The sequence below is a fragment of the Mustela putorius genome, unplaced genomic scaffold (assembly GCF_011764305.1).
Source record: "Mustela putorius furo isolate JIRA1106 unplaced genomic scaffold, ASM1176430v1.1 tig00003834_pilon_pilon_pilon, whole genome shotgun sequence".
Taxonomy (NCBI): Eukaryota; Metazoa; Chordata; class Mammalia; order Carnivora; family Mustelidae; genus Mustela; species Mustela putorius.
Window position 1 is genome coordinate 111,869,337 of NW_025421987.1, and position 12,619 is coordinate 111,881,955.

Here is a 12,619-nt window from a genome sequence, read left to right on the forward strand (position 1 = left end):
CCTCTGCTCTTGTCACTTGCCACTGGCAGAAAGCCCCCCTCCCAATGCCCCTGGCTTACTGCACTCCAGTGGAGCCCACTGTGTCCAGCAGACCTTGGTTGGTCTCTACTTTCCCAGGGCGCTCTGGTCAGCAGGGTACCATCCAGCACTGAGGGCCTTGCTACTCTGAACGAAGTCTTCTGCCCACCTGTATGCTCCTTGAGGGCAGGAGCCTGAGCAAACACCCCTTTGCATTCTTGTTCCAGGTCAGCAAAGAGCAGATCCCTCTCTCTGACCCTCTGGGGTTTCCTAATTCCCTGGGAGTTCTCTGTTTTGTATGCACTAAACCTCTTCGCCTCAATTTTTTAAAAAAATATTTTATTTATTTGAGAGAGAGGACATGAAAGAGCGAGCACAAGCAGGGGGAGAAGCAGAGGGAGAGGGGAGAAACTGACTTCCCATTGAGCAGGGAGTCTAATATGGGACTTAATCCCAAGACCCTGGGATCGTGACCTGAGCAGAAGGCAACCGCTTAACCAACTGAGCCACCCAGGCACCCCAATTTTTTTTTCTCTTACATAATCTTCCACCAAGTGCCAGCCATCCCATGAGGAAGCTGAAGGGCTGGTTCTCATTCCAAAGCCCATTGTGAATATCTTGCTGTTGCTGCCACAATCCACATGGCATTTCAGGACCCTCAAGTTAAGCCACTGTTGCCTAGAAAGAGGCAGAGGGAAAATTTTGCCTGGAAAAGAAGACAGACAGCCATCCAGGTCTCCACTCACCCAGCAAAGGGCCTAAGACTCAGATCAGAAGTCAGGACTCCATGACCTGATTATGGCTTTAAGGGATCACTGGTTTTAAACATGATCTCCATCATTTTGGAAAGAGGAGTGACTTACGTGGGGGAACACAGACCCTATAAACTAAGCTGTCCTCTGCCAAGTTCCTAATAGCCAAGAACACCAGAGACCCTTTCCGGGGACAAGAAGAAAAGGGATGTCAGAAGCTCAGAGAAATTTAATATGGCCCCGTGGTGAGAAACACCTGAGGGGAAGCTGACTCTAGGTCACAGGGTCCCTCTAGGATAAAAGTTCTAGGCACCTAAGGAAACCAAGAGCCTGTGCACAGTAATGAAAATGGATTTACGAGGACAGAAGGGAGCTACCTGACCCTCCAGGGGTGGGGACCAAAGTGAGGCAAACCCAGTAAAGGACAAAGGTTAAGCCCAGAACGAGACCGGGCAGACGTGACTGCATACACGTAGACGCAGACACACACCTTTCAAAGCTCTGTTCCAAGCAAGACGTTGTACAAAGTGTTGATGATAAGAGAAAGTGGAATTATTCAACCCTCATTTTGCTTCCTTATCTACAAGGAGAAAACAAATATATCTAAAGCCGAAGAGAAGAAAGGAGGTGGTGAGACATCACCAGTTATCTTTTAAAATGTAACTTTTAATTATCCGAGTAAAATGAATAGTTCTCTACAGAAAAATGAAAACGTTAATAGATAAAGCTGCCTCCCACTCCTCCATTCCGAGTCCCACAGAAGCACTCCTACAAGGTTGACAGGTGCCCTTCCAAGCTTTTTTCCTTTTACGGATGCCCACAGCAAATGGATCCTGCGGTTCTGGGAAGCGTATTCCCCATGAAGGGCATCGCACTTTCTCAATCTGTGTTAGTCAGGCTTATCCTGAGGAACAGAACCAGGAGGACTTATGAGAAAGAGAGAAAGATAGAGACAGAGAAATACACCGATACAGGTGCCCCCCACCCCACCTCTTCGCTTTTACAGAAGACCTACATTAGTACCTGTTTTTGCTAACTGGAAAAAAAAAATCTGATGAGGATTTTTGCTTTTGTGAAAAAAGAAAAAAAGGCCATAGTTGAAACTAGCCTCCAGTGGCTGGCTGGCAGCAAGCTCATGCAGGCGCAGCTGCAGTTCTGTACAGGGACAGCCCCACCAAGCTCCTTCCCAAGGAACCACACGGCTCTTCCGCATTAAGCCGCCTGAGCTTTGACCTGTGTCTGTGAGCACCTGTGACCTCAAGTATCAGAGAAGCCTGAGAAAGGTTATTTTGTGGGTCTGAGAATGCTCAAAAATTTTCCACAGAAATGAATAGTAATTGCTTCTTTGTTTGACATCAGGCTTATAAGAGGTTTCGTAGGAGTGCTCTGGTTTCTGATAGTGGGGAAGACCTGTATGCATATTAGAGGCGGGGGAGGGAGAGATTGAATTTTTTTTGAGGAATTGTCTCCTGTGATTGTGGGGGTTAGCAAGTCCAAAGTCTGTGGGGGTGGGCCCTCAACTGATTAGATGAGGCCCACCCCCATCATGAAGGATAAGCAATCCGCTTTACTCAACGTCTGTTCATATGGATTTAAATAATCATACCTAAAAACTCCCTCCGGTGCAACATCAAACTGGTACTTGATCAAACAACCAGGCACCACAGCCTAGTCAGGGTAACACATAAAATGAACCATCATAGCCTCATTCTGCATCTTGTCTTTTCACTTAACATTTCTTGGAGTCCCTTTCCTGTCAGTTTATATGGAATGACTGCATCCGTACTAAGGATGTATCTTCCTTTATTTAATCATTCCCCGACTGATGGACATGAATATTGCTTCCTTTTTTCTGTCACTCTAATCATGCTGAGATAATGTCCTTGTGCATGGCTTCTTATGAACAAAGGTGCACGTTTCACTAGAAGAGGGGGATGCATGGGAAGCATGGGCTTGCTGAGTCATGGGTAGGAGTGGGCATTTCACATTTTTAATAGAGATTAGCAACCTGCTCTCCAAAGCAAACCTCAAATTTTTGAATGAGGAACTTAAAATTCATCAAGCATAATTGTATGACGTTTAAGGAAAAGGTGTTCAGTCATAACAGCACACTCATGTGTGCCTATCAAAACTGAGGTGGGACACAAGGAATCAGATCAAAGTGAAAGTACCCAGAGCTGCTAAAACAGACTCAGGGTTGTCCTGAGCACCTCACAGGCCTCCTCTATGCTGTGATTTGCTCTGGGTTGGACAAGGGTGGAGTGATGTTCTGGTGGTAGGCAGGGGAAGGGGAGGGGGGAATGGAGATGGAAAGTGGGGGAGTGGGGAGGGTTATGTCTTCAGTCCTGGTCATTCACGGCAGTGATCATTCACGGGAAAATCTTCTGAATCACAGGAAAAAGACCGAGAACTGCTGTCTTTGGCACTCAAGGCTATGATCTCAGAACCAAACAATTATCCTAGAGAAACTGTGGCAATGAAAAGAATGCCAGATGGTTTAATAAGAATAAATATTGGCTCCCTTGTCATAGCAGAAGGTGGTGGACTTTAGATACCCTAGAAATTGATGTTACTCCCTGGAAAATCCTGTGTGGATTGTTGAAGAGATAGTTAGGAGCCCCTAGAAACAAAAGTTGGGTCCCCAGCAGCCTACAGAATATAGACGTTTGTGGAGAACAAGTGGGACCTGTGTGTTGGGGGACAGGGTTGGGGCCATTCCCCAGAGTGGATGTCAGTTATGGAAATGCATCTCCCTGAGCCACCCGTGATTCTTTCAGGGGTGATGGTGACAGGTTAGGGGGAACAACAGAACCATCTGAAACCTCTGCCAAGGGGTTGGTGTTGTGTTAGAGGCTAGAGGACAGATGCTCCCAACATGCCTAAGGACCATGTCCTCTACCTAGCGTGTTTGACATTGGACTGAAAAGGAGCCATCGTACATACGAAACCTTCAGAGAAGCCAAAGCTGATATGATTCTCCCCAAATGCACGGTGATATAGTCATGATCAAAAATGTCTCCACAGGGTGGAAAAATGGGCAGAATAGGATGAGATGAACTTCATCTTTCAACATACTTCACCTCTTCAACAACAGACTGACTACATAGGGAGTGGACGGGGAGAGCTGAGTCCATGCCACCTGACATGACAAAACCTGTCATGGCTTCCCCACAGCTGCTCCCTCCTCCCACTAGACTAGCAGAAACCCACATCCAGCTGTCGGGAGACCACGTGCTCACGGGTGGCAGGCTACTCTCCAGGCTGCTCATGCCCGCCCCCCCCCGCCCCGCCCCGAGCCCAGCAACTGACCACAGCAGGCTGAGTCCCATGTGTCACCAGACCTCTGTAGGTCAGTGAAACTCTATCATTAATACGTGTCTTTATTATCATTATTATTATGTGTCTTCATTTAAATTTCTTAAGTGGACGGTGAAAGAAGTTGTTTTTAGGCAAGCTAAGTAGAATACCTTGAAGAGATGTGACAAAGTGCGGTTGCTTAAAAATAACAACTGTGGTTGAATTAAAAGTGGTGCGGGCTGGAAAAGACTAAGAAAAAAAAAATCAGGGAAACAAGGATTCTGCAGTGTGATCCCTTTCCTAGACTTTCATGAAACTGACCCAGGACACCGGTGACAGCAACACTTTGGGTGTGGTTTACACAAGAAAGATGAATTCCAAAGAGTAGACCTCAAACTCTAAAAGATTGGCAAATGTATGCGTAGTTATGTATTTTACATTAAAATAAAATGTGCGAAATATGAATGTGATTTTCTTTGGTTCTTTTTAATTGATTTTTTCAATTAACTCTCCAACCACCACACCAACTGCATCAGCTAAAAGTGCTTTCCCTGTTACCTTGTGGTCCGTTCGGGCAGCAAATTTCACAGGGAGCACAGATGAACTAGAAGGAGTTCCAGGGAGAGGGATGAAGATGGCCTCAGGGGCACCTGACAGTGTCCACAGCAGTGGAGGGCTGTCAGGCTGGGGGTATGCAGCCTCAGAAGGAAGAAGAGGGTCCCTGCCTCTTTCCTTCCAGCTCTTACTCTTGACCTATTCATCTGCATTTCCCTTTCCTTTCAAAGAAGGACCTTTCAGCTCACCCTCTGGATTGTAAGCTCAAAGAAGGTAAACAAAACAACCACTACAAGTGTTCTTTGAATGGGCTTCCATACTACTCACAACTGCCTTTAATTTAGGCCACAGGTTTCCAATTGAGAAAAAACCAATGCGTTTGGCTTCACACCTCCCCTACCCCACCTCTGCTGTGCTTTTAGAACAAGACCAAGGCAACAGGGGGAGGATCTTTCTAGTTGATGACACCAGGTGACCAATCAAAGAAAGTGCTATTTACCTACCAAATGCCAAGTAGTACACTCACAACTTTTTAATATATCATTACTTTTTCATTCTCAACTTTGAGAGGTTAGCAGCATTCTCACTTAACAACAGAAAGAGGGAAAAAATGAAGAGGGGGGGTGACTGACTTTTCATACACTCTGTCACTTGGCTGGCAATGAGAGAGCCAGGGTGCATACCCGGGCCCAGCCTCTGAGATCTACGTTCTCTTTCCAACATACGGCAGTGTCTGTGGAGCTGTGAAGAGCTAGGTGGGCTTTCTTGTGAGAGCGTGCATGCATGTGTGTGCGACTGTGTGCTCATGTGTGGACAGGGAAGTCAGGCAGCTGTGGCTTGGCTGAATGAGAATGGCCCATCTGTCCACATGGTTGAGGCTGCAAATATGTGTGGGAGTAAAGAGACTGAAAAGCAACAGGCCAGTCCCAACTGTGAAAAAAAAGAGAAAAAGCTGGTCAGAAATGTTTTGTGGTCAGAGTCCAGGAGTTTATGGGTGGGCCTGGGAGGACAGAGGTTGCCAGGAAGGCAGGGTCAGCCATGAGCCAAGAGGGACCTGCCCAGGGCTTGAACAGGAAAAGACCTTTCCCAGAGGCCAAAGGGTGGAGAAGAGAGGAAGCTGTTGGGTCTCAAGGGTGGAAGATGGGTTTGCTGGACAAACATCCCCAAAAGTGGAGGGGTCTGCAGAAGTGGGGCCGTCTGTGGGCAGACTAGTGGATGGTCTGACCGCGCCTCTTCAAAGAGCTGAGCCGTGGGCCAGCATGCTCTGGCCTGGACACGGCTGGGCTGTGCCGGGACACACTTGTATACAGGTGGTTCTGCTAAGGTGGGATTCTCAAAGTGGGCTTGAAAAGGAAACTCAGTAGGGGAGACCTGGATATCTGTGTGCTTGAAAGCTCTTAAGTGATTAAAGCCCAATTCTGAGAAGTATATGTGTACCTCATGCTGAACCAAAAGGCTTCCACCCAATTCAGGAAGCATTTACTGGAAGTCTTAGAGAACAAATACGAACAACCCCAGGCCAAAAAACTCAAAGTGAAGGAAGGAACGTGGATAAAGAAATCACAGTCATCGTAATAGGAGCGGATAGGCTTATGCACAGAGAATCATGGAAATACAGAGGACAAGTCTTTAACTCTGAAGGAGTCTGAAAGGCTTCCTAGAGGAGATGACCTAGGAGCTAACCCTCAGTCTGTCCATACCAGCTGCGAAGAGGGAGAGGAACCCATTTGCTGAGGGCACAGTCTGTCCAGATCTCTCCTCCTTTGGTCCTCAAGAGATGGCAATCAGAGACTGATGCTGCTGAAATGGACAAGGCTCTGTTTCCATTGTGGGAAGACTGGGAATGCTCCAAAGGCATGAGAGAAAAGAGCGAGTCTGAAGACTTGTGCAGGGAAAACTGGCGAACACCTACATCGAAACCATTAATCCGCCTGTCACCATCAGGAAAATTAAGAAAATGTGTTTCTGCCGAACTGGAAGCCAGCCACACCTGCCTATCATGTTGACGTGTGATGGAAAAAAGGCCCAGCCAGTGATGTGCTGCTAAATGCTTACAACTGGGTTTCCGTGGGGAAAAAAATAAAATAAAAAAACAACAACAACCACCCCTGATTTCTGGGCTTTGCCAGTTTTCATGGTGCAGTACTTCCACTGTGGCCAGCTTCGAGCTACCATGTGGCTGAATCTATCACTGAGTATGAAGTTGGGAAGAGATACACAGAACTGGCTTTGCAGGCGGGGGCAGGGGGAGAACGGGACAAAAGACCCCAACGACATGACCCAAAACTAATATCACCAACTAGATTAATGCACAAAAAGAAGAGGTCATGAGAAAGAAAGCTCAAACATCCGAGAAAGAAATAAAATTAACAAATAAACCTAACGGAAACCAATCTGCATAGCCAGGAAAACTTTCTGAATACATCTTAATCTTTCCTAATCGAGGCTCTTAATCCATGAATCTGAACTCTGAATTAAAAAGACAATTGTGTTCTTATTCTAGTCTGTAACCTTATCTTCCTCCCACAGACATTTTAGATAGAGGATGCATGCATTCTGGTTACCCAGCAAGGGCACCGTTTTGAGGGGTGAAGAGAGACAGGCCATTGGTGTGTTCTCCCAACACCACCTTTGTCATACAGCACACAACCACAGACAGCTGCAAGACTCTGCATTTGCTCAACTTCCCAGGTGACGATGATGCTGCTGATCCTGGGACTACACGGTGAGGTTCTGGATCATTGCCATCAAGTTACCTTTCTTGAGAAAAGCACACTGTCCTCCCCTAACAGTCATCTGAATGTGCAGATGGCAAGAGATGTTACACCCCGCCTGTGGCCTGCCAATCACTTGCCCACAAGCACCTGTTTCCGGTGTGGCCATGCATGACTTGCTGTTCCGGCCGAGTGTTTCAGAGCAAACAGAGTTACGGAGTATTGAAGCACATGGGCTGGTTTAATGAGGTCCTTAAGGTCCTCAGTTACTACTCCTGTGATGTCATATTTCATCCAACCCCATGTGGTGGGCTTCATGAACAGCATGGCCCCATCTTAAACGCAGGGAGCTCAGGGCCCGAGAGGGATGTGACCTGCCCTCGTTGGACTCTCCATGGTAGTCAGAGCCTCACCTCCTTTGCTTCCCGTTTCTAGTTAAGGGTGTGGAGACCCACTGAGACCAAAGCTGGGCAGGAAGAAGTAGCACAGCCTGATAGCAAACAGGTCATCCCCTGAATCCTTACTTTCCTTAAAGACCCCTGACCCCTAACCTAACTGGGCCTGGATGCTATGTTTTAGGAATTCCTGTTTCTGATTGATTACTACAGTTTTCCTTTGTCCTTTGCGGCTTTCAGACTTGCAGGCAGTGACTGAACATCACGGGTCGGACACGGGCATGCCCCCAGCAGCTCCATGGCCTGTCTCAAGTCGTCTCAGAACTGCTCCGGCTTCAAGAACGGGTCACGGTGCCCTTGGGGCACCTGCTGCTGTCCAGCAACCAGGTGAGGGAGTCACCTACCATCAGGTGGCAGTTCCAGAGGGCACAAGGGCATGGCAAGCACCCCCTGGGGGCTGGTGGGACCCAGCACCCTCATACTCCTCACAGAGTGCTGCACCCACATCCGTCCTACTTTGGCACAGAGAGCCCAGTTTGGGAAGGCTCCTCAGGGTGATGCCAACCCTGTGTTCTTCCAGGGCCCGTGTAAGATATAAGTTCAGAAATCAGTCCTGCATGTTCAGAGGGCTTCTCCCTTTACATCCAGCATGCTGGGTGGGTAAGAGACTAGTCTGAAAAGCCTACCCTCCTATGGCTGGAGAAATACCATCAACGTATATACAGGCTAATCTCAGAAATAAATCACCTTGTCCAGCGTCCCAGGGGAATGTGGCTTGAGGAATTCCTCTGTCCACAGCAGCTTCATCACTTCATGGGTCAACACCTCTCAAAAGACATCTTTCAGCATTTACTGTGTAGCCTTGGGCCAGGGACCTAACCCCTCTGTGCCTCAGTTTTCTGCATTAATCTGTCAAATGGGGGCAGTCATGTACTTGCCTCCTAGGATTATCACAAAGGTTACGTGAGTGTGTGTGCCCAAATTTCTTCCAAGGATACTTGGCAGAGGAAGCCAGAGGGTCTAAATCCAATAATATTGTCACTCTTATTATGGTAGTCACAGACTCTGTGCTGGCCTCATTTATGTCACCTGGAGTTTTCAGTTATATGCAAATGAATGCAAGAAGCCTCTCCTTCCACCCAATGATCCAGCACACACACAGTGATCTTCCTACAGAAAGGGAAAGCGGGGCCCATGCCCCCAACTAAAGTGCATGAAAGGATGAATGGGGCCTTGTAGGGTCTACCCAGGTCAAACCGCCTTTCAGAGAAAAGCTACTGCAGACACAGGCAGACCAAGCAAGTGGATAATACAATCACTGTCCAAACAAAAGAAACTCCACTGCCCATCCCACACTTACTTCCAGGACTGTCCATTGTTCGACAACAATAGCATCATAGCCCTGCATGGTTTTGCTATCTTCTGTGGCAACAGCTTCAAAAATGAATACTCCATCTGTCAGGCCGTGGAAGGAATCTGTGGAAAAAGAAAAAGGCGGGGGGGGGGGGGTTTCTGTAAACCGTCTGTGGCAGAAGCCTTACAAGCAGCAAAAATTTTCACTGCATTCATTAATAATCCCAATCAGAACATCTTTTCAGCATGTTAATTAAAGAAGGCACACACAACCATAGAGTCTAGCCCCATCAGAGTGAATGAGACTAATTTACCTCGCAGTTCTGAATAATATCCTTGATTTTATGAGCCCAAATTTCATTGTTAGCAATCACCATTTGATTTCATGCGTTTACCTTCTTTTTCACGCTCCAACGTCAGGATGCACCAGGGAGAACTTATTCAGGGTAAAACACAGTCATTTAGAGACAGTTTTTTAGAAGAAAACTATATTTAGGTGGAAGAGATTTTTTTTTTTTTAAAGGGGGACAGATATAACACACCAGATCTGAGCTTGTCAGATTCATTCTAGATGCACAGATTCTTGGAAGTTCTCATGATGTGGGCAGCTGTACGGACAGCTCTTCAGCTAGCTCTTGTCAAGGCAGAATCTGCGGGGAAAGGGAATTTTCCCAAACAATTTACCACTGAAAATGTTTCCTCGGGCATTGCTCTAGTCAGTCTACCAGGTCCCAAGTTCCACACTATTCAACAAACTTACAGTATACATATAACAGGATTCAAGAAGGATTCATAGTCTTAGGCAAGGGGCGTATAACGAAAATTACAATAGGGTCCCCACCACAGTAGAAATCATTACAGTGGTGTTTTCTGCCCCCCCTTTTAATGGCTCCTAAATCCCCTAAATTCACTTAGATAAGAGATTGTGGGAAAGAAGACTGGCCAGAGAAGCAGGTGGTTTGGATCTATTATCTGTCAGGAAAACGGATGTGACCCCTTTCAGAGGCTTGGTGTCTCATCTGTGATATGGGATTGAGGATACAGAATCACTCCTGGCCCCGAGATTCCATGCTACAAATCAGCCACACCGCTATGTACTGAATTGTGTCCTCCCCCCACGCCCCAAATTCATATTTTGAAGCACTAAATTCCCAAGTGACTGTATCTGGAGATAGAGCCTCTAGGGAATCAATTAAGGTTAAGTGAAGTCGTAAGGGTGGACCATAGTCTGATTAAGACTGATGTCCTTGGGGCGCATGGGTGGCTCAGTAGGTTAAAGTCTCTGCCTTCAGTGCAGGTCATGATCCCAGGGTCCTGGGATCGAGCCCCACATCGGGCTCTCTGCTCTGAGGGGAGCCTGCTTTCTCCTCCCTCTTTGCCTGCTTGTGATCTCTGTCAAATAAATAAATAAAATCTTCAAAAAAAAAAAAAGACTGATGTCCTTACCAGAAGAGGAAGACACCATAGCACCCCCCCCACAACTCCCCTCTCCCTGTACAGAAGGAAGACCAGACAAGGATCTAGAGAGAAGGGTGGCTGTGTACACGCTAAGAAGGGAGGCCTCAACCAGAAACCAAATCTGCCAGCCCCTTAACCATGGACACCCGGACTCCTGAACTATGAGGAAATAAGTGTCTCTAATTTAAACCATCCAGTCTGTGGTATTTTGCTATGGTGATACACATAGAGATATGTTTAATGATATACTATTTTTATTTCAAAAGGATAATGTACATAATAATAAGATTTTTTTTTTTTTATCAGAGAGGTGAATTCAGAAAGTCCTTTGAATCAAACTGGAATTCAAGAACTGCCAGCATTTTCCTGAAGCCATAAAAAAACAAGATCGGCAGATGTAAATACTTAACAAATATTTAGCCTCTGTCTTCCAACAGACCTCATAAACAAAATCCAAAGGCCATTAAGTGAGAAAATTATTTGCAACAAAAAACAAAAATAAATAAATGGCGAAGCTTAACATTTTTTATATGTGTATAAAAAGCTCATGGTGCTTAAGGGAATTTTTAACTGCATGATCTTTTTGGAGAGCAATTTCACAGTGTCTCAAGAGCCTGAAACAAAAGTCCATCCTCTTTGACCCAAAAATCCTATTTCTTTCAGTCTATTCTAAGGTAATAATCACTAAAGCCATCAAATATTTAACTACAAGCATTACTTATAAAATTCCTTGAAAGCATAATCTAGAGGCTCCTGGGTGGCTCAGTTGGTTAAGTGTCTGCCTCTTGGTTTCGGCTTAGGTCATGATCTAGGGGTCCTGAGATGGAACCTGTGTTAGGCTCTGCACTCAGCAGGGAATCTCCTTGAGATTCTCTCTCCCCCTCTCTCTGCCCCTTCGGTTCATGCACTCTCTCTCAAATAAGTAAATTTTTAAAAAATCTAAAAAATAATCTAAACACTCAACAATCCAAATATTCAACCATAGAAAAGTAGTTAAGTAAGTTAGGAGACTTCCATATGATTAAATACCATGTGGTCACAAAAAAATCATGGGAATTTAATGATTCTGAAAAATTCCTCAGAGACAATGTTATAAAGAAAAGAAAAAAAGAAAGAAAGAATACAAGATTACAGTATGAGCTGTATGTGAATTTTGTTAAAAGGGGTCAAACAAACTTTAAAGAAATACATGAAATCTAGTAGTAGGTATGAATGGTGGAACTAAGTACAATTTGCATTTTCTACAAGGTTAATGCAAGAGTTAACACAAGCATAATACAAGATACAGATGAAAAATAATTTTCTTTTTCTCTCCTCTACGTGGTTCTGGAAGGCAGAATTAGAATCAAAAAGTTTTAGGAACTATGGGGAGAAAATTTTAGTACAATATAAATAGAACCTTCCTTACAGTATTCTAAAAAATAGAAGAGAAAACCTCAGAAGAGCGAGCACTGTGTTCACTGGAAACATTCAAGCTTATACTGAAAATCTTTCTAGCTACTGCTTCATTCATTCCAATGCCTACCGAGTGTCAATTTCATGCAAGATACTCCTGTCCTCACTGAGGATCCTGCAGGCAGCAAGACAAATGAAGTCTCTGCCTCATGGAGCTTACTTTGCAATGGGGGAGGGAGATAGTAACATAATGTCACAGGTGATAAATGCTATAAAAATATAAAGTGGGCTAAGGGGAAGGCAGAGGCAGTGGTTGGCTATTTTTGGAAGAGGTGGTCAGGGCAGGTCTCCCTATTTTGAGTAGAGATATGAACTTAATTAAGCAAGGAAGCCTTATGGATCTTCAGGGTTTGAGAGTTCTAGCTAGAGGACAGAGCTGGAGTAGAAATGCACAGTGAATGAGGGACAGCCAAGGACCGCAAGAACAATGGAACCATGAGAGAAGGAAGTCAAGACTAAGATGACTGGTGGGGAGACCAGACAACGAGGGGCTTAGTCATGTGATTTGTCTGGCCAATAGGATATTAGCAGGTATGATGTCATCGGGGGTTGGCAAACACTTGAGTGGTTGAGTTTCACCTCTTCTGTCTCTGCCACCACTTGGAAAGGGCATGCCCCAGCT

General features: G+C 45.6%; 1 protein-coding gene across 2 annotated transcripts in view; it reads right to left on the reverse strand.

Annotated features, from left to right (window-relative positions):
• Positions 1–12,619, reverse strand: part of RFTN1 (raftlin, lipid raft linker 1) — a 192,786-nt gene that overhangs the window by 29,035 nt on the left and 151,132 nt on the right. For both annotated transcript variants that reach the window (XM_045088943.1, XM_045088942.1), the window contains exon 7: positions 9,092–9,207. In XM_045088943.1, coding sequence (XP_044944878.1) covers positions 9,092–9,207 — 116 coding nt within the window. The remainder of the gene's footprint in view (positions 1–9,091; positions 9,208–12,619) is intronic.